Below are 26,193 nucleotides of genomic sequence, written 5' to 3'. Positions count from 1 at the left end.
CGGATCGGAGAAATTGTGATCTGAATCCGATCCGAAATTTTCGGATATCCGAATTTTCGAATCGGATATCTGGATTTTCGGATCGGATAGTCAGATATTCGGATCAGATAGTCGGGTTTTCGGATCGGGTAGTTAAAATTTTTGGACAAAATTCGATCCGTATCCGATCCGAAAATCCGAATTTTTTTCGGATATCCGATCCGAAATACCGGATCGGATATCCATAATATCGGATCGGATCATCGAATTTTCGGATCGGATATTTCGGACCGGATATTTTTTAACACCCCTAGTTATTACCTTCTTAATTATGCAAAAACTTTAACTTGATGTGTTATTACCATCTTAATTAAATTTAGTTTGAGTTTCAAGTTCATAGGTGTATAATGGTTATTTCGTCCCTTTAATTTTTCTAGTATGCGTTTAGTGCTACCCCTAGTCCGGAATCCTGGATCCGCCACTAGTTACTTGTATGGGTTGCTTGTAGGTGTTACTTGTATTCTGAGTAACCCCATACCAAATCAGTAACACCCTACATGTAATCCCTGACCAAACCAGTAACACCATACAATTAACCCCATAATACAAGAAATCCCAAACCAAACCCCCATACTAAACCAGCAACACCCTACAAGTAACTCCTGACTAATAAACCAGTAACACCCTACAAGTAACACCATATAAGTAACCCCTGACCACACCATAATCAACTCAAGAGCACGAAGGAGTTCGCTCCTCCTCCTCCTTGTTCTTCTTCTTCATGCAGCTATACTTTCTCTCTCCTTTTTCTTTGATTTTCTGCAAATCTCTACCTAACTTCATTCTCTAACAAACTACTCAAAACTACCAAATTCAAAAATGAAGCAAAAAAGTACTCTACAATCTACTCATACTATTATTGTCGTTTCGGTTGCTGAATTTTTGACAAAGAATGTTCAATTGAAGATTCCACGAAGAAAACGAGCTCTTATTTCATCAATTTCACTACTTCAAATGCTGTTGATGATCTTAAGTTTAATTAATCGCTATTTTTTACAGCAATTTGACACCTAATTTCTACAATTTCGGGCTTTAATTGCAACAATTTGGCAAAGAGGGGAGAGAAAATGGGTGGACTAGAGATATGATTATTGGTGATGTGCGGTTTGGCTTGGAGAAGAAGCTAAAAAAAAAAAAAGGAGAGAGAAGACTTGTTGTATTCAAAAATAAAAAAGGGTTTTTCTAAGTTACGCCCCTAAACTTCTTCGAATTCTAAGCTGTGCCCATACTTTTTCAAACGTCTAAGCTGTGCCCTCAACCTCACTAATTTTTATTAACAATAACCTTTGACGTTAACAATAGCTTTTTTTTATTATTTTATTTTCTGATTTTTTTTTAAAGTGTTAAAACCAATTAGATGGGATATGTGTCAAATTAATAACACCACGATACCATTGTTGATAAAATAACTTAACTTTCGTTAACGGATATGACTGTCAAAGGGTATTGTTGATAAAATATCATAAGATGGAGGGTACAGCTTATAACTTTGAAAAAACATGGGTACAACTTAGAAACCGAAAAACTTAGGGGGCATAGCTTAGAAAAACTCAATAAAAAAAATTATGTAGCCCACCACATAAAAAAAATTTGTGTTTTAAAAAAATTGAGCATGAGATTATTTTTAAACCAATTCTTCCAAAAAAAAAATAAATAAATTTGCGGAGTACAGTAGATGACAATAGCCCTGTAGGAGCCCGCGAATCTGGACTTAACCAAGTTTAAAATTCGGCCTCACAATCCAATACCAGTATACCACACCACTTAAAGTTTAAAGTTTAAACCTCAGCTTCAAAGCTCAAGCCTTCAACAATGGCGTCTTCCAGAGCTTGCATTTCTCGAATTCCTTTACTTCGTTCATCTTCTCTCTCCTCTTCACCCCTTTTCTCTTTTCTCTCTCCTCCATTCTCCACTTCCCGCAGATTCAGTCGTCTCTCTGCTTCTCTCTCAACCCAAGACTCAAATACTCATCATTCTTCTGAACAAGGTCCCATTCTCAAAACTTTGAGACCCAGTTGGAAACCCTTGTGCTTGTATTATACTCAAGGAAAATGCACCTTGGTAAGCTCACTTTTCCCTTAAATCCTTAATTTTCTATTTATTTTCTTCAAGCCCGATTCGTTTTTTTTTTAAAAAAAAAAACTAGATTGTGGAAGGACTTTTGGGAATTTGATTACTTGGTGAAAGAAGACGAATTTCAGAAGGGTTGTTGGGGATTGTGTTTTCTGGGTTTTCCATTGCATGTAAAATGTTGCACGTTAAGTGTTCGATGAAATGCCTGAGTTAATTTTATCAATGTAATGCTAGTTTGCTAACTCAGGTGTTTAATTTAGTTTTTTTAGCTTCTAAGTGCTCGTTATAGGACTAGCTGATTGTGACACAATATGCGTTCTTCAGAAATTTGTTATATGAACGCCGTTTCTTGTATCATTTTGTGTCATTTGTCGTCTTATATTACGAGTAGCTAATTAATTGATGAAATTAATCTATGTTTCTTTGAATACCATTGATGTTGAGGATAGGCCTTTGAGAAAAAAAAAAAAAAAATCGCTGGATGACTTCGATCTTTAATGAACTCTGTGCCATCCATCTTATTGATCTTATCATTTTGGTCATTTTTTTGCTATTACCAGGCAAATGAGGCAATATAGAAGATTTTATGTTTGGGGGTTTGGTACTGGTGAGTTTATATGATTCCTTCTTAATATGAAGTCATTCCAGGGTTTTCAGTGTTGTTAGTGAATTAAGGATGACAAATTAACTCATTTCTTATCGGAGTATTATACAGTCATGGGACTGAGTCTCTTCTCAAGAATATCTGTTTTTCAATGTTATTAATTTTTTTGATCAAGTTGAACATATATCCTTTGTACATATCATGAAAATATAAATGAAATTCAATCTGCTGTTGCAAACCAAAAACAAACAAATTATGTGGTGGTGTGGAATTATGATGAACATGTTCCATCCTTCTAGTTTGTTTCTTGTTTTCATTTGATTATAAGCACTTCTTGTTTCTTATCAAGAGGGAAAGCCAAATTTACTGCATTTTTCAGAGTTGGTAGTATTATAAAACTGCATGTTTCTCATGCAATTATATCAATATGCAGATGAATGAATCTTTCCATCTGGACAAGTTCAATCACAATTGCTCTGTGCCTCTTGAAGAAAATATTTCTAAATCGGATAAGTTGCGCTCACAGAATATAGATTTCTTTCTGGTGATCGATTTGGAAGGAAAAGTTGAAATACTTGAATTCCCAGTTATGATAATTGATGCTAAAACACTGGAGGTTGTTGATTTCTTCCACAGGTTTGGTTTTCTTACCAAATTTCTACTATGCTCTTCCCTGTTAGTGTTCTCCAAACTTCAGTCTTTTTTCATGGCATGGATGTGCCTCAGTCCTCCCCCCCCCCCCCCCCCCCCCCCAAATTAAGATGTGCCTCAGTTGCCCCCCCTCTCTCTCCCTCAGGTAAAAGATAAAATAAAAAGGGGTTAGATGGAGGGATGTTTGATGTATTTACATTGTGATAAGGCGAGATCTATGTTTATGTTCTCTTAAGAGAGATTTTGCAAAAGGTTCCCCTACAAAATTTCTAGATTTTGCACCCTTTTGCTTTCTAAGCTATAACTTAAGCAGTTTTTAACATGCCTTTATTTAAGTGGCTTATTCACTTCTTCTGCATTTCTTCTTCAGGTTTGTTAGGCCTACAAAGATGAGTGAGCAAAGGATAAATGAATACATTGAAGGAAAATATGGGAAAATAGGTGTTGATCGGTAAGTTCAAGATAGGACATGTTAAACTCGTATCATGACCTGATTTATTTACCTTGTTTGATACAATGGAAAAACTCATGGCCAACATTTCTATTTATTTACTTTGAAATTAATCTAGTTGCTTTTAAATATAAGATGTTGCACTTCTTTTGGGTTTTGGCAATTCATAGTCCAAACAAAACTAAAAGGGGTATTTTTCAATGATTTGATGCGATTAATTTTCTTGATGTTAAGTAGTTGATATAATATTTAAATGTATGCAGTGTTTGGCATGATACAGCTATACCTTTTAAAGATGTCATTCAAGAATTTGAGGCTTGGATCTCTGGTCATAACCTGTGGGAAAAGGAGAGTGGTGGATACCTAAACAGAGCTGCTTTTGTGACTTGGTGAGTGTTATTAAGTAAACTCATTCTGTAATATCTGAGTTCATCTATGATTAGATACTGGACGCTTCTTTGTTAATTGAAGCAAAGAGATTTGACTTCATGCGCATTCAGCCCAGTAAACTCCCGTTGACAGTATATAGCTTGAAGACTTACATAGTTATATCAGGCATAACTTTATATCTTCAAGATTTTCATGTGAAAATGTTAATAATACCTATCATATACCTGCAGTTGCAGGCATTGCAGCTGTCCATGTAAGTTTGTAGCAAGAATACAATCGAACCTCAACAAATTTCCAAATTCCTAAACTTTACTTGTGATTAAAATCATGTCATTGCATTGTAATCAACTTGTCATTCTTGCATGAAAGCGTGTAGAAGGCAGTTGTTGGTTGGTTGATCCAGTCAAGGCTTTATCCTTTGATTAAATATTACAATTTTACTGTCAAATCCATGTCCACTTGACTTGCGTTCAGACGAATATTAGCAATTTTAGCATGACCTGAATGCTGCATCTTAGAATCTTCAAATTGTCAAGTCTTTGGTGATAACATCCAATTTTTTTTTTTTTTTTTTTTGCCAATACCCTGCAATGCTAATTGGTTAGCTAAGCATTGCTGGTCTAATTAACATTATAGTTGTAAGATTTACATCCCTGTAAGTTGTGCCCTTGTTGATTTTGTTTTTGTGGTCGTTCTCTGTTCTTTAACTTCTCTTATTTAGGTGTTACTTCCTTAAAACTCCCTGATTCTCGCGTCATTAGAAATACAGAACTTAGGCTTTATTGACTTTTCATATACTGTTACAGTGGCAACTGGGACATCAAAACAAAAATTCCTCAGCAATGTCAAGTATGTGGAATGCAAATACCCCCTTATTTCATGGAGTGGATTAATTTGAAGGATATCTACTTGAACTTCTACAATAGAACGGTAGGTTATTGTTGGCAAACTGGCAATTAATTGTTTAGTGATTAGCTCTTGATCGATCCTCAAATGGAGTCTGGGCATAGGAGTTCTATGCTGGCTTGCAAATGTAATCATACATGCTTGACTGTTTAGCAAGCTGAAAGTGTCTACATTTCTTGCATTTATTTAATAGGTCATTAATACTTCAGTCAGCTGTGCAATTTTGCAAATTAGGTCTAACATAACTTATTTATCGTAATTTTCAATTAGTCAGGACTAGTCAGACTACGGCTTTGCTGATTCCATCTTTTCCCTTTAGTCTTTCTGTTCCAGCATGACTTGCTAATTCATTATGCCAGGCCAAAGGAATGAGGACCATGTTGGATCAACTTCAAATCCCATTATTGGGAAGTCATCACCTAGGTATCGATGACACAAAGAACATAGCAAAGGTGGTACAACGGATGTTGGCAGATGGTGTATTAATGCAAATTACTGCCAGGCGGAGTCCTGCAGATCCCAAAAGTGTTGATTTTCTTTTTGAAAACCGCATTAGGTATAATCCTTTTTGCGTTTTATTAGTTATGATTGTTGTGGTTAAGCTTGTTTGCTTGCTAAACTTTGTAGTTGATGGCCCCTCTGTCTGTAGGTGAAGATCAGTTGGATTTACAACTGATAGCTGCAGTTGATTCTGTGTCTGTCATGCTAAAACTAGAAGATATGGGAGATAGCAACTACATAGCGACGCCAGTGGATTCTTTCATAGAAAAATTGGAGCTTCTAGTTTAAATCTCGAGGGATGCATACTTGCATTGTATATCTTAATATGTAATGGGAGAAGGTGTAGCATTGATGTTGCATGGATCCAAACCTTTTATCCCACTTTCTATGTTCTATATAAACCTTTTATTGGTCCATATCACTCAAACCAAACACATTTGTTATTATCTACACCAAAAAGACAAACCCAATTGTCCCATTTCAACCATGCATATGAAATTCATCTTGGCTTCCACAACTAATGAGATCGTATCATCGATCATCTTGGAATGAAATACGTCACAACTTGTCTCTAATTTCTTCTTCTATTCTAGGGCTTAGCAAGTACTTTTTAGAGGAAGGAACTTGTGTTGGTAACATGGAAGGGCATGAATTAAAAAATGCATTTGTAATTTTTTTTTTTTTAGTGATTTAGTAGTAATCAGGAATTTGTTTATTAATTAGGTTAAAGTGTACGATAAGCATGGTGAACCGTCATCTATAATTTATTTTTATATCAAGATGAGAAACATGTAACATTTATTCGTATTAATTTTGGTACTTTGCCTTGGTGAAGTGAGAGTACTTTAGGGATTCTTAAAATAAGACGTTGATGATTAGAGCAAAAATTTGACGCAGGAAGCAGCAAACAAAGAAGCTCACAAGCAGCATCAATGGAGAAATCAATGGAGGAGAGAGATCACAAACAGACGATGACATCTATCCTATGGAATTAACCATTCCTTTTAATTTTTTGCTTAGGGTTTCTTTGAAATCAACCGCAAAGCTATCAGAAATGGCGGCGTTGGTTTGTTGTGTTTATTTTCGTTAGGTATCATTGAAACGACTTGAAGCACTTTATCCACCATTGAAGCGCTCTCTATTAAAGTTGTTAGTGAGCTTTTGACTTTGAAGTCGTCAAGAAACATCTATAGTTTATGTTTTTTATATTTGGCTTTTCTTTTAATTAGAAATTTTTTTAAATAAAGAGACAAAACCAATACATTTTATTACAATATTGTCACAAGATAAACGCTTTTGATTTATCCTCGTAAGTAAACATTGACACGCTCGTAAAAAAGTGCCCTTCCTAAAATTGACCTCTTTCCTAGTAAACCCTTGCAAAGAATACCTATCTTTCCAACCACTTGCTTTTAAAGATTGATGTATGTATTGCCAAATCCAAAAGAGACCCCTCCATTCTCTCATATTTCTAGTTGAGGCACTCCCCACATTTGGCGGTAAAAGTGTTTGGTGGGAAAAAATACAACAACATTCTAGAAAATAACATATCATCCAATTTTCTCAATTTCTTTCCAAAAAAATTAAAAATAAAAAAATTGCCCACTCTCATTAACCACGTGCTTTGGATACTCAATTTAAATGACCCTACCAAAATATTCATTTCCAAACAATTTGGACAAAAAGTGCAAAAAAAAACGTTAACTTCTTCTCTTAATAGCGCGTCAATTCACGCGATAATAGCGCGTGAGATTATACAAAAAAATAAAAATTAAGCAAATAATATGAACACTCCCCCCTTTTCTCTGCCCTAGTTCTTCAAAATAACAAGCGCATGAAAAATGAAGTTCGAGTGAAATTGAAAACAGAGGAGAGAGAAAAAGTGTCAAGATAATGCTGTAATTACCCTAAAAATCTGCAGATTTTTCAACATTTTCTTCGTTTAATCGATAATCAATGAGATGATTTGGGATGTTTGTGGATGAAATTTGCATTGGAGTTTCTAGGGTTTATGTGATTGTTTTTTGGGGGATCAAATTGGTGTTGTCGACGAAGAGGTGAGTGTTTCTGAGTTTAATTTGAAGTTTTAATTTGATGAATGTTGATGTATGATTAGGGTTTTATTTCTGTAATGTTTGTTGGATGAATAATCGAAAATAGGGGGGTTTGCTCTGTTTTTTTGAAGTAATTTGTGATGCGAAAATCTGAATCGGAAACCATTTCTCCTTCGAAAGGAGGGAATGGGAACCGGTCGGGTGTAAGAACTCGAAAGAAACATAAAAGACTTGATGCAATTAGTGAGGATGTGTATAATCAGAATCGTGGGGTTAAATTGGAGTCTAATGAGGGCACTAGTAGTAGAGGGGAATTGGTGGGGAAGGAGACTGAGCTTCGTCGAAGCTCGAGAGCGATAAGGGCACCGGTGATTCTTGATTCGTCTCCTGCCCCATCGAGAAAGAGGCGGAAAATTGATAAAATAGGGGGGAATGTTAGTGGGGGTTCAGGGAAGAAGTTGAGGGGGAAGGGGAATGTGAAGAATGATGGTCCTACTCCGAGTGTTGTGAATTCGGAGGAGGAATTGGGAGCTTTGAGGTTGAGGGTAAGGTCTAGGGGTAAGAGTGAGGGTCTTAGTTTGATAGGTAGTCGGAATAAGGCTCGTGGGAAGAGGAAGCTTTGTTGGGATGATGATGAGGAGATTAAGTCTGTGAAGGATGATCCGGTGGAGGAAGAACCATGCTTGGACAGTGATAAATCGAGGGCTATGACGTCTAGTGAACCTGATAGTGGTAGGGTTTCAGTTGATGATGAGGATGAGTTGCATGATGATCATTTAGAAGATGGCAACTTGGAAAATAGGGTTAATGCCATAGGAAATGAAGGCGATGGGGACTGTATGCCCTCAACGAGTGGAAGAATAGTCGGAAATGAGGAGATTAGGGATGGTAGTCTTGTTCATCTTGTAGATATAGAGAGTGAAGGTCCTAAGGATGATATACCTATGGAAAATGTTGATAGCATTGACAATATGGTAGGTGACGAGAAGAATCATGAAGCATTGGATTCATTGAAACATGATGAGGGCGATGAAAATCATAATCAAGTTGCAGAGGTGACTGCGATGGCTACTGATTTAGCTGAAGATGTGGGACATGATGTTTTAAAAGAGGTTGCAGAAGTTAAGAAAAAACATGCAGAGGTTGATAGTGGTGCAGACCAGGCTGATTGCAATGTTGCTGTTGGTGGGATTCCTAAATCACGTGTAAAGAAGGGAAGACGATGTGGTTTGTGTGGAGGAGGGACTGATGGAAAGCCTCCAAAGGTTACGGCTAATGATTCTGCTGGCAGTGACAATGAGGCATACAGTGGTTCATCTGCTTCTGAGGAATGCAACTATGATCCATGGGATGGTTTTGGTGATGAACCTGGTTGGCTTGGAAGACTCTTGGGCCCTATAAATGACCGATATGGAATTGCTGGAATTTGGGTTCATCAACATTGTGCTGTATGGAGTCCAGAGGTGAGTTGCATGATTCATATTCTTTTTACTTGTCTACCTTATCCTACATGATAATGCGTTTAATTTGTCTGAAAAGGTTTGAGTCTACTAGGAACACGCAGGATATTTTGCTCCTTAGTCCTTACTCCTTACGATTTAGATGCTTTAGCCTTACAAAGTTTGTTAATTTGATCGAAGTTAGGTTCAGCTTCTGAGCAATTGTAAGGGTGCTTACTCTATCAATTAATTGTGTCTCTTGAAGAAATTGGGATGACGATGTTTTATAATGTATTTAAAATTTAATGGCAGATAGCTTCAGATAAAAAGAATAACCTTTAGCTTCATGTGTACTTCCCTGGTGTGTTTACTAATTTTAGACATATATACCTGGTGTTCCAATGTTTACGGGTATGTGGCCTGAGTTTTCAATTAAAATTCCCTTCTCTGTGTTGGAATCGTATACCCTCATGCTACCTCTCAGTTTGTTTTTTTTTTTTTTTTTTTTTTTTTTTTTTTTTTTTTTTTTTTAGAGCATCCATGGTATACTTGTTTAAGTCATATCACAAAAATGGAATGAAGAGCATCCACACAAGTTGTAATGAACAACCTGCTTGCAAATAATTAATAGCTGGAGCAGTGAGCTTACTAGTGTGAAGCAACACTAGTTGTAGTTTGTTGATATATATGTAGCTCCACAAAGCGGTGTGGTTTCACATATATCATGGTTCCACTTGGCAATTCAAAAGCATTAAAGTTATTGTTTGTTGTTTTTCTTTTATTATAAAATAATTTTAACACGTGGGCCCATTTAAGTTAGAAGAGATTGTTGCTTACCATTGGAGGGTAAAGTAGTTTTTCATGGTTGTAGTTTAGAAAGCTTAGTTGGTAAACAAAGCTGCAAGGCTTATAGCTCACCATTGCTGTTAATATATTCAATTTAATACTTCGTCTTTGAATTATCTTTAATGGTGTATATATATGAGATCTGTGGAAATAATATCATGTTTTATAATCAAACATAAACTAAAACATATATTTTGAAGATAAAAGTTTGAAGAAAAAGGAAAATAAAATCCTTTTCAATTTAATTTGGCTTTAAATTATAGGAGAGGTTTAGTTGACTTTGCTTTAGATACATAATTTCTTTTCAGGTGGTTGCACCTTTTAGTGTTTTCTTTTTTATTTTTTTTCCTTTTATTTATCCATCCACTCCCCTTTATGATCCTATAATGTCCAATGTCTTTTCTAATTGAAGAGTGAGATCACGGAGAAGTTTAACGAGGTATAGGGATAATGAAAATGGCTTAGTTGGAAGGAGTTAGGAAGGATATGAAGCGTATGGATTGCATGAGATTGAGGTATTTGATTGAAAAGGATGGAGGAGGAAGATTTTTGTGGATGACTATACGGAATAATCACTTTTGTTTAATGTTGCCAACCCCAAAGGCTTTGATTGATTGATTGAATCAAATAGATAAGAGAGGGGTGGGGGGGGGGGGGGGGGGGGGTGGGGGGTGGGGGGTGTGGGGTGGGGAGATGCATGCTTAAAACTTGGCTGTCATTTAATCTATATTTCCTTTTGCTTTAAACATTAAGTCACATTTCAAGTTGCTGTTTCATTACCATTTTTTGTTCAGATGCCTTTAAATACTTCCAAGGCGTTTGAGAGACACAGTGTACACATCTTTTTTGGAGCTCTTGGTTATATGAAGTTTGGTCTTCCCTTGCTTTGATTTAATATCTAAAATATTACCAAAAAAAAAAAAAATGTACACGTGTTTGATGTTTTGGTTATCAAATAGTTAGGATTGGAAATTGCTGACCTCCTGACATTCAATGTTTAATACAAGTAACATCAGTCCATATATTGTTTTTTTTGCTCTTGACAGTCTGTCGGCTTTTCCTTTTGAGTTCCTAAGAGCATTCTGACGTATACCAGTTTATGCGATTTTTTTTCCTCATTCAAAAATTTTTGTTGTTGATTAATGTCTGTAGGTTTATTTTGCTGGCTTAGGGTGTTTAAGAAACATCAGAGCTGCACTTTGTAGAGGAAGGGCGTTGAAATGTACCCGCTGTGGAAGACCTGGGGCAACTCTTGGGTGCCGTGTGGATCGGTGTCCAAGAACTTACCATTTGGTAAGGAGCCATCTAACTTTTGTTCATAGTTTATTGCAGGCAGACCTTTCATTTTGTCAAATTCTCATATTGATGTTGATGTGAATTTTCTATTGCTCATATTGTGATCTTGTCCAGGATCTTGTATACCTTTCAAAATTGTTGTTATTGTCTGCCATTTATCGACGCATGTGTTGTGTACTTGTGTGCGCTCTTCTTACACATTGTCTCATCACTCTAGATCGTTTGCAGTCAGAAGGTTAAAACTTTCATCAATTGATTCAATTTATTGTTTGTGTTGTTGATTTGTTATTTCCCGATTTACTTTCCACAGCCTTGTGCACGAGCTAGTGGCTGCATATTTGATCACCGTAAATTTCTTATAGCCTGCGCTGATCATCGACATCATTTCCAACCTCATGGGTTTCAATATGCACAACATATGAAGAAGCTTAAGGCTAAGAAAGTGAGGTTGGAACTGAGAAAGGTGTCAAATGATGCTTCACGAAAAGATCTTGAGGCAGAAGAAAAGTGGTTGGAGAAATGTGGTGAGGATGAAGAATTTCTGAAGCGTGAATCAAAAAGGCTTCAGCGTGATTTGTTAAGAATTGCCCCTGTGTACATAGGGGGCCCACATTCTGAAGGTCAGAATTCTTTTGAGGGTTGGGAATCTGTTGCTGGACTTCAGGGTGTCATACAATGCATGAAAGAGGTTGTAATCTTGCCTCTTCTGTACCCTGAGTTTTTTAAAAACATGGGGATTACACCTCCCAGAGGCGTTCTATTGCATGGCTATCCTGGCACAGGCAAGACTCTAGTTGTGCGGTCATTAATTGGAGCCTGTTCTCGTGGGGATAAACGCATAGCTTATTTTGCCCGGAAAGGTGCAGATTGTTTGGGAAAATATGTTGGCGATGCTGAGCGACAGCTTAGACTTCTCTTCCAGGTTGCCGAGAAATCTCAGCCTTCAATCATTTTTTTTGATGAAATTGATGGGTTGGCACCTGTTCGTACGCGGCAGCAAGACCAGACTCACAGTTCAGTGGTATCCACCTTGCTTGCCTTAATGGATGGCTTGAAGTCTCGAGGATCTGTTATAGTTATAGGTGCTACAAACCGTCCTGATGCTGTAGATCCAGCTTTAAGACGCCCTGGAAGGTTTGATAGAGAAGTTTATTTTCCACTACCTTCAACAAATGATAGAGCTGCTATTTTGGCTCTTCATACAAGAAAGTGGCCTAAGCCAGTATCTGGTACTTTGCTGGAGTGGGTATCTGCTAGAACTGTGGGATTTGCTGGTGCAGATCTGCAAGCTCTTTGTGCTCAAGCAGCTGTTATCGCCTTGAAAAGAAATTGCTCATGGCACCAAATTATTTCTTATGCTGAAGACAATCTTGAGCAGGGAAAACGTCCACAGCTTCCTTCATTTGTGGTGGAAGAGAAAGATTGGTTAGAGGCTCTTTCCCTTGCTCCTCCCCCATGTTCCCGTAGAGAGGCAGGGATGGCTGCAAATGAAGTTGTTGGCTCTCCTCTTCACATGCATCTTATAACTTTCCTGCTCCAGCCACTTTTAAGCTTAATGATATCTCTATATCTTGATGACCGTCTCTGGTTACCTCGTCGTCTTGTATATGCTGCAGCAGCCATTGAAAGGGTTGTTGTTTCAGTTTTGGAGAAAAAAGGTTTGCAGAGTGATAAATGGTGGTGTCATGCACAAGATATGGTGCAAGATGCAGAAACTACTAAAGAGATTGTGAGAAATCTTCTCATGGCTGGAATCCTAGAAGGAGATGCTTCTTCCGCTGGATGTGATATGTCAAGGGATACTTCATCTGGGGATGGTGGATTTCGCTCTTCTGATCTTCATGTCAATACTTATGGTTCTCACCAAAAATTTTGTGATGTTCTATCAAAGAAAATAGGGTATAGGATAATGATTTCAGGGGATCCAAGATCTGGCCAAAAGCATCTTGCTTCTTGCCTTCTTCATTGTTTTGTGGGCAGTATTGAAATGCAGAAGATTGATTTGGCTACAATTTCACAAGAGGGGCATGGCGATATGGAACAAGGCATTTCAAATATTTTAAGTATGTCATGCTTCAGTCTTTTCAAAACATTCTATTATAAAGGGTAAAATTGAATACTTTTGCTAGGCTGAAAGTCCTTTAACGTTTGAAGACAATAACTTAAGATGATTGCTAATTTTTTTTATTATTTTTTATTTTTTTGGACATTGACAATTTCCAAAATAACCAAAAGAAAGCAAGATAGGGAAAATTTAGGTTGCTATGTTTTGTATTCTGTATACAAGAATTTCTACTCCTGATTTCAGGTTGGGAATGGGAGGAAATGAAGTATACAATTGTGCCTGTCCCTATTGAGAGGAGATCAGAGAAGTTAATTAATTGGGTCATAACCTAAATCTTTAATTTGATCCTTGATGCCTACGAAATGTCAAATGTTCCAGGTTTAAAATTATTGTCCCATTTACTGATCCCCCCCCCCCCCCCCCCCCCCCCCCCCCCCCCCCCTTCCTTCTCATTCCTAATTATAGCCATGTGCTATGAGGTTTATGGAAGTCAATATTGTGTACTAAGGGAGGTTTAAGTATTGGAGTTGAACGATTGGATACAATCTGAAGAAGCTCTGGAATACCCCTACCCCCCCCCCCCCCCCCCCCCCCCTCCCTTGTGTTTTTCTATAATTCTATAACCTTGTCCTCTATTCCTCAAACATTCACAACTAATTCTGGTTTGGCTTCAAGGCAAATATGAGCTGCTGTCCTAGCTGATTAGTTGTTAGTTATATGACCTTATTGTTAATGCTTCCATGACCAAATATGATTTGGACATTTGAATATTTCTCATTGCTTGTCATTTTTGCAGTGAAATGTGCCAGTTTGAAGATGTGTGGTTTGTTCATGCCCAGGATTGATCTGTGGGCTGTACAGTCATGCCCGAGTGTCCAGGAAGATGTTGAGGTTGCAACATTACATCAGTCTTCCAAGGAATCCTTGTCAACATCTCGTCCAATTGATCATGAGAACTGTAGTCCCATTCCAAGCAAATCTGAACTGATGGAAGTGACAGCATACCAATACGAAGATAGCAGTGCCTCCCAGATATGGAGATCTTTTGTGGAGCATCTAGAATACATACGTGTATCCTCATCCCTTATCATACTGGTGATTTCTCTCTCTTCCATTCTGCCTCTTACCCTTCCTTCTCACAGGAATGGGGTATATTTACTTGTCTTGTCTTTATTACATTATCTGTAACTATTCCTTGACTTAAGAGAGTGGAATAATTATTTTCTTAAATTGTGATTTTGGGAATTATGGCGCTTCATAAAAAAAATTCGTCCAATGATTCTCAATTTTCTATGTTTGGGGTGGGAACAATTTTTTCAAGGGTGGAAGATAACTCTCTCAAAATTTGGAAACATCTTTCTTGTGTAAGAAAGGGAAGCTAAGTTTTTGCCCTACTCCCTTGCTTCCCCTCACTTTCTCCTCCAATCTATCTTTTCCCTTCTTCTCCATTTTCTTTTTGTCTTTAACTTTTCTTGCAAGGAACTGAACAATTGAAAACTAGTTTGTACCTGTGTTTTTCCTAGAAAAATTATTTTCCACAAAAATTCATATATCATCGAAAATATTTCCATTAAACCAAATAGGGCTTTACAGTCTGAAGTAAATGGAACTTATTGGGTGTAGGCTAAAGAAGAATGAGTGATAAGTGGAAAGAAAAGGAAAAAACTACCACCACCACAAACAATAACAAGGGATACACCCTACAACCCTGCTCTCTAGATCACGACACTAGCAATAAAGGTTGGCCTTGGTGGTTTTTTGGGTTGTGACAGTTGGCTAGTTGGGTGAATTTTCGTGGTGGGTGGATAGATTTTGAGGTGGTTAGGGTTGTATTTGAGGTGGTGGAGTGGTTTTTGGGTGGTTAGGTTTGCTTATGGGGTGAGTTTGTTGGTTTTTGGGGGTGAATAGGGGAGTTGGTGAGGTTGTTGGTGGATAAAGAGTGTAGTGTTTGTAGATGGGGATTGGTGGGGTCAGGCAGTGGTATAGTGTGATGGAGTGGTGAAGGTGGTTGGGTGTAAAGGAGTTTTGGGGTTAAATGATACGCATTGTTTGGTGTGTTTTGGGAGAATGTATAAATATGACTTACAAACGACGAAAAACGGAATCAAGGGAGTGTCCCTTGGCCGTAGGTCCTGACACAAGGCTTGCATTTTGAATCTTTTTTACTTCTTCAAACCCCCATTACAATGCCCCCTAAGATTTCACATTGATTTGTCTGTCTGATATGATTTGTTTATAATGAGAGCACTTGGCACAAGGGTTCATATGTTATCCCTGAATTGACTGCTTATTTGTTGTTTTCATGACTAGGCTACATCAGAGATTCCAAGTTCAGCTCTTCCTGCAGAATTGCGTCAGTTCTTTGGCTGTGACATTTTAACATCTGAAGGCTCTGTTCATTCGGAGTATGGAACTCCCCGATTTTCTGTGGAGGTGGAAAGGGAGTTTCACCATGATAAGTTGATTCATTCGGCTGCATTAGACTTATCACAGGATCTGATTCAACAATTTGTGCAACTTGTTCACATTGGAATTCATGGTGATTCAGATTCAAGTACTGCCTATAAAGCTCGTCATGGAGGTAAAGTTGATGTATTAAGTCACCATAATGAACTCAAATTGATGGAGGAACCAAGAGCAAATCCAGAACTGGCTGAAGGCTCTATTGCAAAATTGCCGGCGCCATCTGCATCTAGAAATGGCAAAGGAAAATCATCCGTGACGTTGGCTATAACTACCTTTGGCTATCAAATTCTGAGGTACCCACATTTTGCTGAACTCTGTTGGATCACTTCTAAGCTGAACGAAGGTCCAAGCACTGACGTCCGTGGACCTTGGAAAGGATGGCCATTTAATTCATGCATTGTACGCCCTTCTAAGTCAGTAGCAAAGGAAACTGTTGCATGCAATACTAACAGCAGTAAAGGTAAGGACCAGTTTACATTGGTTAGAGGCCTATTAGCTGTGGGCTTGTCTGCATATCGAGGAGTATATACTTCTCCACTGGAAGTGTCTCTGGAAGTAAGGAAGGTGCTTGAGCTCCTCATTGAGCAAATAGCTACCAGGATCCAGGCAGGAAAAGACAGATACCAATATTTTCGCCTTTTGTCCCAAGTTGCTTACCTAGAGGACATGGTTAACAGCTGGTCTTACTCATTAAAAAGGTATGGTTTCATTAATGTGCTGGTAAATTCTCTTGTTTCGCCTGAATTGTCTGACAGAAATAATGTTGAATTTCAGCTTAGAGGCAGATGCTCAAACATCAATTGTGAACTCGAAGCTAAATGGTGCTCAGTGTCCTGAAACTGTGCAAGTTTTAGAAGACCCAACTGAGGAGAGCCTGCAGGCCTGTAGTGCTGAAAACCCGTTACACACACCAGGTGACAATTCTATCCAGGTTGAAAAAGAGCCTAATATTCCAGGTAATGGTTTCCAGCAGCCAGAACTTGAAGTAGTGCTGCCAGAAACTATTGCTGTAAGTGCTCAACCTGCTGATTCAAACGTGGGAACTATTGATTCTGGCAATGACAATCTGACAGAGGCAGTGAGCCTTATTGAAGAGTCTCGACCAACAGCTGCGGCTATAGCCCATGTTCCACAGGATGTATATTCTGAAGTAGAGGTTATAAATGAAGAAAAGGAATCCGCCGATCAAATACTTTCAGGGAGCAATATGGTGTCTAGTACCAACTGTGTGGATTCTGTTCATCAATCATATAGTATAATACCCCAGAAATTTACAGGATGTGAAGAGCCAGAGTTGGAACATTTTGAAGATATTTCCGTCACTGGTGGACGCATGCTGACTAAACAAGAGTCTAGTCAATTGGCTTGTACAGAATCTCTTGATCAACCAGCAGCTGGTATTTGTAACTCTGAAAAACTTGAAAACACTGGGCTCCATGTATCCAGTGAATTCTGCAATCAAACTATTATTGAACCCTTGGTGGAAAATGAGATTTCTTCTGAAGCTGGAAATTGTACAAGTGATCTTCAGCTCCATGATTCCAAGTCTTCCCAGAGCAATGATTTGTCATCAGAGTCTGAAGCTATATGTTCTTACAGTTGTTGCAGTGAATGCATTTATACTCTTCAACAACTGTTAAAGAAAAAAATCGCCCAAGAGTGGAAATTGACTTCGTCACGTTGCACCGTGGAAGATGTCCATGATCTTGTTTCAGCACTATCTTCAAGTCTGTGCTCAACTATAAGGAATCTGTATAGCATTAAAAGATGCAGTAATTCTGAAAATGGAGGTCTGAGAAAGCTTGAATCCCAGGAAGAAAATGCTTGTCAATGTGAGGCTTCAGAAAATAAGCTGGCAAATCTTGTTGAATGTGTTTGTCATTCAGGGAAGGACTTTTGTAAGAAAGTTGGTCCTTCTTCATACAACCAACCCGAATCCAGTCTGACTTACCTTTTTAGGAACGGTGTCTTGATTTCTGCAAACTCTGACAACGAGTCTTCTTTCCATTGTGAATATGATACCTTGTGCCTATCTTCTTTGATAAAGGTGATAGAAAACACCAGACAGGCTCTAGATTGATGTAGTGTTCATGTAGTAATTATACTGGCTTGGAAAAGCGCAATTTTGGCAGTGTTATGGTATTCAGATTCAAGATCAACCATATACTATGAGATGCATGAATATGGATACTTGCTATAGGATCATGTAGTACATTTTATTGACATAACTTGTTCTAGCGCAATGAAATTAGGGCTGATGCTTCTTAGTTCAGTAGCTCCAAGTTCCAATCGTGTAAGATTTTGATTTAGAATTCCCATCATAAAAAAATTTGTAAATTTGCTTAGTTTGATTATGATTTGAAAGTCTATTTTATGTAAGAAGTGTATACATAATCTCAAAACTTCATTGTTTTTCATATGATATACAAGTATATGGGTTGTGGTAAATTGTTGACTGACGCCTGAATTTTACTAACACCTGCATTATTATAAGAAATGAGCTTCTTTTGTCAAAAAAAAAAAGAAAAAAAGAAAAAAAAAGAAATGAGCTTCATACACCCTACTTAAGTTCCAATTGCTCACTATCTTTCACCTAGGCTGCCACCATCTCACCATTAAGGCATCCATCAGTCCAACTCCATGGGCACAAGTCACAACCATTGGTAAACGCGGTACACATGGACGATAAGCAACCGCCCACGTAGCGCAAGTCCTTAACATAGCTGTGGCTGACTTTTGTCATTTCTTGTTAATCGAATACTGTAAAGGTAAGGAGTCGAATGTCAATCCTGAAAGCCATATATTGCATTATTATTGAAAAAATATATACACTTTACAAGTACAACTTGTACAAGTTTGCCCCAAGAATATTTATGAACTTTGGCCCTCTGTGAACAGTGGCGGATCTATGAAGGCACAAGGGGTAGCACATGCTACCCCTGGTAGAAAAAAAAAAGAAGAAGAAGAAGTTCAAAGAGACCTATTATGTTAAATAACTGGTCTCTTAGAGTATGCTATAATAAATGCCAACAATCCCGCTTCTTCAACTTAAAAGAAAAGAGACTGTTTATATTAAACAGGTCTCTTAGGTTCTAACCTTTTCTTTTTATAACCTTGTTAAAAGAAAAGAGACCTGCTTATATAAAACATGTCTCTTAGATTGATTTTTTTTTTTTTTTTTTCTTTTTTGAAACAAATCAACTATAGTTATATATGTACATAATATTTTCTTCAAAAAAAATAAAAAATAAAAAAATATTTGTACATAATATAATTTTTGAAAAAACTCTCATTTAATTTATAAAAACTTACAAATTAGTAGAATTTTAAGATTTTAAATTATAAAATATATATACTTATACTTTTAATTATTTTAACCACCGTACATAATACCAAATATAATAATAATACAATATTATTCTTCCTGTAAAAAAAATAAAATATTATTCTTAAAAACTCTTTATTTGATAAAACTTCTTCCCATTTTTGTTGCACTTTACAATGCATATATTTATTTGGTAAGTAATTAATATATTTACTATTTAATTTCATTTGAGTAATTCAATAATTTATATTAATTAAAATAATTTTATAGTTTTATATTTACTTTTGAATAGTAAATTCAATTCAGAGGAATACATACAAAAATATACTGTTAAACCTATGAAATACTTTTTAATTTGATCATATTCATAAGTAGAATATAATTTATTCCATATTCGTTATATGAAAAATCATCAACAAAAATGAATTTTTAAAATTAAAAGGCTAATGATAATGCTAGTATATAATATAGAGCTTTTTTTTTTTATTTTTTTTTTATTTTAATTTTTTTTCCTCTTTATTATTCTATGCTACCCCTAGTTAAATTTCCTGAATCCGCCACTCTCTGTGAATTCGTATAAGGTGTACACCTAACTTTATTTGTATTACATTATATTTTTACTAGTTTGGTGCCCCGTGCGGTGCCCAGTTTGTTTATTGAATTTGAAGATAAACTTTTTATTTATGTATCAAGTTTTAAAATATATCATTGATACAAACTTAGGTAAGAATTGATTTGATTTAGTGACGATTTAAATTACTTGACCTGTTTCTTTTATCACGCTTGCCAATACATAACTTTAACGATCAATAACTTTAATTCTTCATAAGTAAAAATTATAAAAGTTGTATATTATGATAGTACTTATTGAAACGAATTAAAAAAGATATTATATGAATATATTTTTCCTTACATATCATTCACAAAAGACGGACAAAGGAGAGGTGATGAATAGTGTAAAAGTCAAAGCGTGTCAAGTAAAAAAGAACGGAGGAAGTATGTAGTAGGCATGTCATGCCTAATCTAATATATATATATATATATATATATATATATATATATATATATATATATATATATATATAAAGGGGAGTTTTTTCCCGAGTTTTAAGAGAGCCACGTATGATTTAATTTTTTTAACGTGCCATGTAGGATAATAAATTTTAGTGGTGACCAATTAAATATGAGATTGTTAATTTCTTTTAGAATTAATTATTTTATATGACACGTAAGCAAAATTGGCGAATGAGATTTCTCAGTTTAAATTAATTAAATATAAAATATTATCTTTTGATATCGGGAATTTTATCTAAATATATAACAAATTTTATCACATAAATATAAATATAAAAAAAAATTATTAGTGTGTCATGTAGGATTATAAATTTAAGTAGTAGCCAATTAAAAACAAGATCATTAAAATCTTTTATAATTAAATAATTCAAATGCCACGTAAGCAAAATTAGCAAATGAGATTTTAAAATTTAAATTATAATTAAATGATTCATATGCCACGTAAGAAAAATTGTTGAATGTCATTTTTAAATTTAAATTAATTAAATATAAAATATTATCTTTTGATATTAGGAATTTTATCTTAATAAATAACCAATTTTAGCACATTAATTAAAAATGTTTTTTTTTTACAAAATTCAAACAAACCGTGCATTGCGTGCACGGGCTTCATCTAGTACTCCTTCCATTTTTAAATACTTGCTCCACTTTCCTTTTTCGGCCGTTTTTAAATACTTGCTCCATTTCTTTATTTGGAAAGTTTTTACAATATTTAATTCATTTCTCTCACCTAGTGGACCCTACAAATATCATATTTTATTAATTTCATATTCTCTGTCCTCCAATTTCTCCACTACTTTTGTTTTTTTACAATTTTTCATTTTTCCACCAACCCCACTACCTCCATATTTTATTACTTTCTCCAATTTTTCCTAAAACTCCGCGTGTGGAGAAATGGAGCAAGTATTTTAAAAATGGAGTGAGTAATAGATAGTATTGGTAAAAATGTTTGATTTAAAAAATTATTAAACAATAGCAAAGTAAGCTTGAAATATTAGAAATTTATGAAAATGCCAAAAATAAGAGTTAACACAACAAATGGGCCCTCAATTGTTGATTTTTTCATCGTTCGAATACTCAAAAAAAAAAAATTTCACTGTTTGGGTACTCTTACCCTATTTCCTGCCAAAAAAATTAATTCACCCAAAAAAATTGAGTACCCTTAGTTAAAATTTGAGTACATTGGGTTAATTTGTGGGGCCCACCAAAAAAAAAGTATGACTTTCTTTCTTCTTCCTCCTCTGTTCATATTCTTTTCCTTTTCTAAAAAATTGAACGAGGTTTGGTGAGGAAAAAGGGTTTGGATTGTAGCCATATTTGGGGAAAAAGGCAAGAATCACAACCATTTTGTGAGGTATGTATGATTCTTCAGCAATCTACTTGTTTTATATTTCTTTATTTTGATTATTTGTGGTGTTTGAATAGTGTAGTTTCGCAAGTTAGGGGTTTATAGTTTATGGGTTGAGAACGACAGTGCAATGGTGATTTGTTGTTGTTTTTCAATTAATTTGTGCTTATGATGTAGTATATTGCTGCTATGTGTGATTGATTTTGTTGAATTGTGGCTAATTGTTGTAGAAATTGCTCTAGGGTTTAATGTTTTTGTGCGTCGCAAAACAGGGGAAGTTTTGCTCGAAAATTTTATGGGCGAATGTTGCAAATTTGGTTGTTTTTGTTGTCAATTTGAAGTCGCTGACTTTAGATTATGGTCAGTTTAATTTGTTTAGGCAAAAATGTTCTGAGGGAGGTTCTTGAACACAGAAGGGAGAAGGATATCTGTTCTTGAGAAAGCTGGACTGATTTTTTGAATTTTTTGTATGATTTTATTTTTTTTTTTTTTTGGGGAAATCTTACTTGGAATTTTTCCTTATTGATATGGTTTTTTTTGGCTTTTTTTTTGCTACTGTAAACTCAAATTAATAGCCACTAACGACTATAGATTTAATTAGTCATCAGAGTTTGACTGTGAGTTAGAAAGTTGAAGCGGGAAATATTCTGATTTTTTCATCCTCTTCCCCATGAATTGTCTGAATATTGATATGTGTTGAAAGGATATTCTGGAATTCTTATTCAGTTTTTTTATTTTTATTTTTTTTATTGGGAAATCTTGCTCTCAATTTTGCATTACTGATATTGTTTATTTTTCCTTCTGTTTGGAAGGATATATATATATATATATATATATATATAATATTTGCTGCTGTAAACTGATTTTAAAAGCCTCCTATGGCTATTTTTTTTGAAAACAAATTCGTTTAATTTATGCATTTTATTTTTATCAAATTTAATTAGTATTTAATTACCTATAGTTAACGGTGAGTTAAAGGTGAGTTAGTTGGTCGGATTTTGGGTTAGAGTACCCAAAAAGTGAAAAAAATAAATTGAGTACCCAAAGAGTGAAAAAAGTAAGAATTGAGGGCCTGATTGTGATATTAACTCCAAAAATAAAGTATATAAAAAAATTGTTCTAGTAGACACGAGCCAAAAGTTTCATATCTTTTTTTTTGCTGACGACACTCTTCTCTTTGCTAGAGTCAACCAAGATGAATGCTCTAAGATAATTGATATACTCAACGTATACGAAGCAGCTTTCGGGCAGAAAAATTGTTCTAAGCCTGTTAGCTAGACCTAAATTCGAAACTTTGGGCTAGTGTGAACATTTCTTGACCCGTTACCTAAAGTAACTTGATCGAAACGACCTATGAGCCGACCCGATTAACAGTTTTACATAATCTAATAAAATCATATTAGATTGTAAAGTATTTTATTTCAATCGATTATGATATATTATACATGAATGTTCTACGTTGTGAACTATTTCCTTGCTTAAAAAAAATATGGTATAAAAATAAATTTATATGATAAATTATTTAAATGTTGTATACATGACGCGACATTTAGTAAAAAGTTGAAACATCATGTGTCCTTGTCTCGTGATTTGGATAAACTTATAATTTATTTTGTACTCCCTCCGTTTTTAAATATATACTTGCTCCATTTCTCTTGGACACGCATGCCGATGCTAATCTTTGATCATTAATATCTTTAATTATCAATAGGTGTAAATTCTAACAATTGAAAATTAATAATTTGTTTATTGAGATGATTCCAACAAGTACCCACAAGACTATATTTTTTCTTATATATAAATCACAAAAATTAGTCAAAATATGACAAATGACTAGTGCAAAAAATAGAAATGGAGCAAGTATTTAAAAACGGAGGGAGTATCTGTTAAATATAGCTATTTTATCGAAAATAAAAATCTAAACTAAAAATTTTATCCTATAAATCTATTGAAATTTATTGAAAATAAAACTCGACACTAACTTTTTTTTTTATCCTACAAAATCTATCCTATTTTTTGTCCTATTAAAAAATGCAACTTTTTTATTCATAAAAAATATATCCAAAAAAAATCCTATGTGCCATACTAATGTTTAATTGTTGCTCACCTTGCACGACACTTGACAAAAAGTTGGAACACCAAGTGTCACTGTCTCGTAACCTGGCTAAAAGTTTAGCTTTATATATTAGTTATTATTAGTTTTGTGTCCGGGCGATCACGGATTGTTGATAAAATTTTAGGATAAATTTTTTGTCTTTTGATAATGCAGGATATTTAGATATATGACATCCTATCGCTTATTTATAGAACAAAATTATTGTTATTGAATCATAGTAAGATAATCAACTAATACATACGGGGCACTAGGAGCATGGTTTACCCAACATTGTTCAAGACCAACCGGCACTAACCTAGCAAGATGGTGAGCTACGACATTGCCATCCCGCTTTACATGAGACCATAAAAGAGAATGAAAACTAGAACTAGATAGAACGGTGTCCTCTAAGATATTGTCCACTGGTGACATATTGAAGGAGTTCTTCTTGAGTTTGGAAACCATAATCTGAGAATCAGATTCTAAAATCACTTTGTCAAAACCGAAATCTCGTGCTTTCTTTACACCAAGCAGGGCTGCCTTGCACTCAGCCACAAGGGGATCCCATCTGGCCTTAATACGCCTAATAACTGCAAACAGAACATGACCCAAGCTGTCACGAGCCACCACCCCCAAACCAATCCACCCTTCATCTTTAGTAGAGGCATCTACATTGATTTTAACAAAATTAGGGGGCAGGGGCTGCTAAATCTTCCTGGTGCATTCTTGTTGGGGACTAATCCCACCATAAATCTTCTCATTATATACGTTAAAATTAGCAACAAGTTTACTGTGACGTTGGAGGAGGATGTCATCATACTCATGGGAATTCTCGAAGATTAATTTGTTGCGTCTATTCCATAGGAACCACACCAAAAATAAGCAGCGTTGAACGATGTCCCGATTCTGCTTCTCCACCCACAGTAGCAAGAGCTCGCCAAAAGAATTGGCTTCACAAACATCCAACGCAGCAGAGCAGCTTGTTTTATCCCAGAAGACGCGAGTACTTGGCAGGTAATAAGGGCATGAATGAAAGATTTATTCTCATAGCCACACATGGACATTTAGGGACGTTGATCAAGTGTCTATGCAGAAGAATGCTTCGGGTAGGATGGGAATTAGTGCAAAATCTCCAAAGAAAATGTCTTACTCTTGGAGTTACCTCGGCCTTCCAGATTTCTACCCAGAATTTTTCAAAATTCTCAAGAAAACAAGACTTACCTAGAAGACAGGCAGTCTTCACCTCATAGCAACCGTCTTTCAACTAGGCCCAGGTAGGCGCATCCATGGGCAGCCTATCGCTCAATAAAGTGGCTAAAATCAGTTGCTTATCCCTCTCATTAAAAATGTTATCCACCTTCCATATCCCAACTTTTATTATCTTCAGAGATCAAGTCTGCAACAAAATTACACTCATCATACATTTTCTCGCTTGTGGAAAATCGTCTCTCATCATAAATGAGCCACGATTCATCCCACACCTTGATTTTCCTGCCATTCTCAACTCTCCACAGCAATCCCCTCAAGCACAAGAGCCTTCGATCCCCAAATACTTTGCCAAGAGTAGCTTGAACAAGGCCCCAAAGCAGCTTCAAAAATAGAGGTGTTAGGGTAGTACTTTTCCTTGAAAACTCGGCTTAGAAGGAAATTTTCATTGCAAGCAAGTCTCCAAATTTTTTTTCCCAGCAAAGCATCATTGAAGACTCCTAAATCCCGGAAACCTAAAGCTCCAAGCCATTTCGGTTGACATAGGAAATCCCAACTTCTCCAATGAATTTTATTCTCCTTCATATTCGAACCCCACCAAAACCGAGCCATCATGGAGTGTATTTCTTGTAACAAAGTTGAGGGGAATTTATAAACCCCCATAAGATAAGTCGAGATTGCTTGGATGACGGATTTCAATAACACCTCCTTGCCCGCTCTTGAATTTTCTTCCAAATTCTCTCCTTCACAAAAGAAAACACGGCTTTTTTTCCATCTCCCCACTACAGTTGGCAGACCAAGATATTTCACATGATCATCAACCATTTCCATACCAAGGACCGAGCTCAAAGAGACCCTTAAGTGAAAGGGAACACCTTTACTAAAAGAGACTTCCGACTTTTCTAAATTGATCTTTTGCCCGGAAGTTTCTTCATATTTGTTGAGAATATCAACAATGATTGAACATTCATGTCGGGTTGCTCTAGTAAATAAGAGACTATCATTTGTAAAAAAAAAATGAGTAATCTCGGGGCCATTCCTGCTTGCCTTTACACCATGAATCTGTTTTTTCTCCGAAGCCAGCTATATCATCCTAGATAGGACATCAGCAACTAAGATAAAGAGGTAATGTGAAATAGGATCACCTTGCCAAAGCCCCCTCGAAGGAGTAAGAGTTGTCGAGGGTTCATCGTTTATGATGAAGGAGTACTCGACCGTGGAAACAAAGGCCATGATGGTATAAACCCAAGCTCCGGCAAAGCCTAGTTTTGTAAGAAGCCTCAGAAGGAAATCCCACTCAACCCGGTCAAAAGCTTTGCTCATGTATAAATTCATAGCAGCATAACCTCTTCTACCTTTTGCAC

The 26,193-nt window shown here is 36.0% G+C and overlaps 4 protein-coding genes across 4 annotated transcripts; 2 read left to right on the top strand and 2 right to left on the bottom strand.

Moving 5' to 3' along the window:
• The first annotated feature begins 1,829 nt into the window (after positions 1-1,829).
• LOC145627165 (putative exonuclease domain-containing protein At3g15140) lies at positions 1,830-6,031 on the top strand. The gene is made up of 7 exons (XM_081679563.1): positions 1,830-2,100; positions 3,150-3,352; positions 3,738-3,818; positions 4,082-4,207; positions 5,015-5,138; positions 5,474-5,670; positions 5,764-6,031. Exons 1-7 carry the CDS (start codon positions 1,852-1,854, stop codon positions 5,765-5,767), a joined length of 984 nt encoding a protein of 327 aa, XP_081535689.1. The 5' UTR covers positions 1,830-1,851; the 3' UTR covers positions 5,768-6,031.
• Positions 6,032-7,431: 1,400 nt separating this feature from the next.
• LOC145629250 (uncharacterized) lies at positions 7,432-18,351 on the top strand. The gene is made up of 6 exons (XM_081681794.1): positions 7,432-9,132; positions 11,107-11,247; positions 11,561-13,313; positions 14,112-14,410; positions 15,626-16,479; positions 16,556-18,351. Exons 1-6 carry the CDS (start codon positions 7,810-7,812, stop codon positions 17,859-17,861), a joined length of 5,676 nt encoding a protein of 1,891 aa, XP_081537920.1. The 5' UTR covers positions 7,432-7,809; the 3' UTR covers positions 17,862-18,351.
• Positions 18,352-23,848: 5,497 nt separating this feature from the next.
• LOC145628076 (uncharacterized) lies at positions 23,849-25,047 on the bottom strand. Its single transcript, XM_081680400.1, has 2 exons — positions 24,981-25,047; positions 23,849-24,291 (listed from the first exon to the last, which is right to left on the bottom strand). The coding sequence occupies exons 1-2, from the start codon at positions 25,045-25,047 to the stop codon at positions 23,849-23,851; spliced, it is 510 nt and encodes a 169-aa protein (XP_081536526.1).
• A 76-nt stretch (positions 25,048-25,123) lies between these two features.
• LOC145628074 (putative mitochondrial protein AtMg00310) lies at positions 25,124-25,654 on the bottom strand. The gene has a single exon (XM_081680399.1). It carries the CDS (start codon positions 25,652-25,654, stop codon positions 25,124-25,126), a length of 531 nt encoding a protein of 176 aa, XP_081536525.1.
• Positions 25,655-26,193: the final 539 nt, after the last annotated feature.

Source organism: Chenopodium album, chromosome 4 (assembly GCF_948465745.1).
Source record: "Chenopodium album chromosome 4, dcCheAlbu1.1, whole genome shotgun sequence".
NCBI lineage: Eukaryota > Viridiplantae > Streptophyta > Magnoliopsida > Caryophyllales > Amaranthaceae > Chenopodium > Chenopodium album.
This window is presented reverse-complemented; position numbering and strand designations above follow the sequence as displayed.

Coding starts and splice junctions, on each gene's coding strand:
- LOC145627165 (XM_081679563.1), top strand. CDS start 1,852: ATGGCGTCTTCCAGAGCTTGCATTTCTCGAATTCCTTTACTTCGTTCA. Junction 2,101..3,149: donor CTCAAGGAAAATGCACCTTG/GTAAGCTCACTT, acceptor ATCAATATGCAG/ATGAATGAATCTTTCCATCT. Junction 5,139..5,473: donor TGAACTTCTACAATAGAACG/GTAGGTTATTGT, acceptor TCATTATGCCAG/GCCAAAGGAATGAGGACCAT.
- LOC145629250 (XM_081681794.1), top strand. CDS start 7,810: ATGCGAAAATCTGAATCGGAAACCATTTCTCCTTCGAAAGGAGGGAAT. Junction 11,248..11,560: donor GTCCAAGAACTTACCATTTG/GTAAGGAGCCAT, acceptor TACTTTCCACAG/CCTTGTGCACGAGCTAGTGG. Junction 16,480..16,555: donor TGGTCTTACTCATTAAAAAG/GTATGGTTTCAT, acceptor GTTGAATTTCAG/CTTAGAGGCAGATGCTCAAA.
- LOC145628076 (XM_081680400.1), bottom strand. CDS start 25,047: ATGTATGATGAGTGTAATTTTGTTGCAGACTTGATCTCTGAAGATAAT. Junction 24,292..24,980: donor TAAAAGTTGGGATATGGAAG/GTGGATAACATT, acceptor AAATCAATGTAG/ATGCCTCTACTAAAGATGAA.
- LOC145628074 (XM_081680399.1), bottom strand. CDS start 25,654: ATGGTTGATGATCATGTGAAATATCTTGGTCTGCCAACTGTAGTGGGG.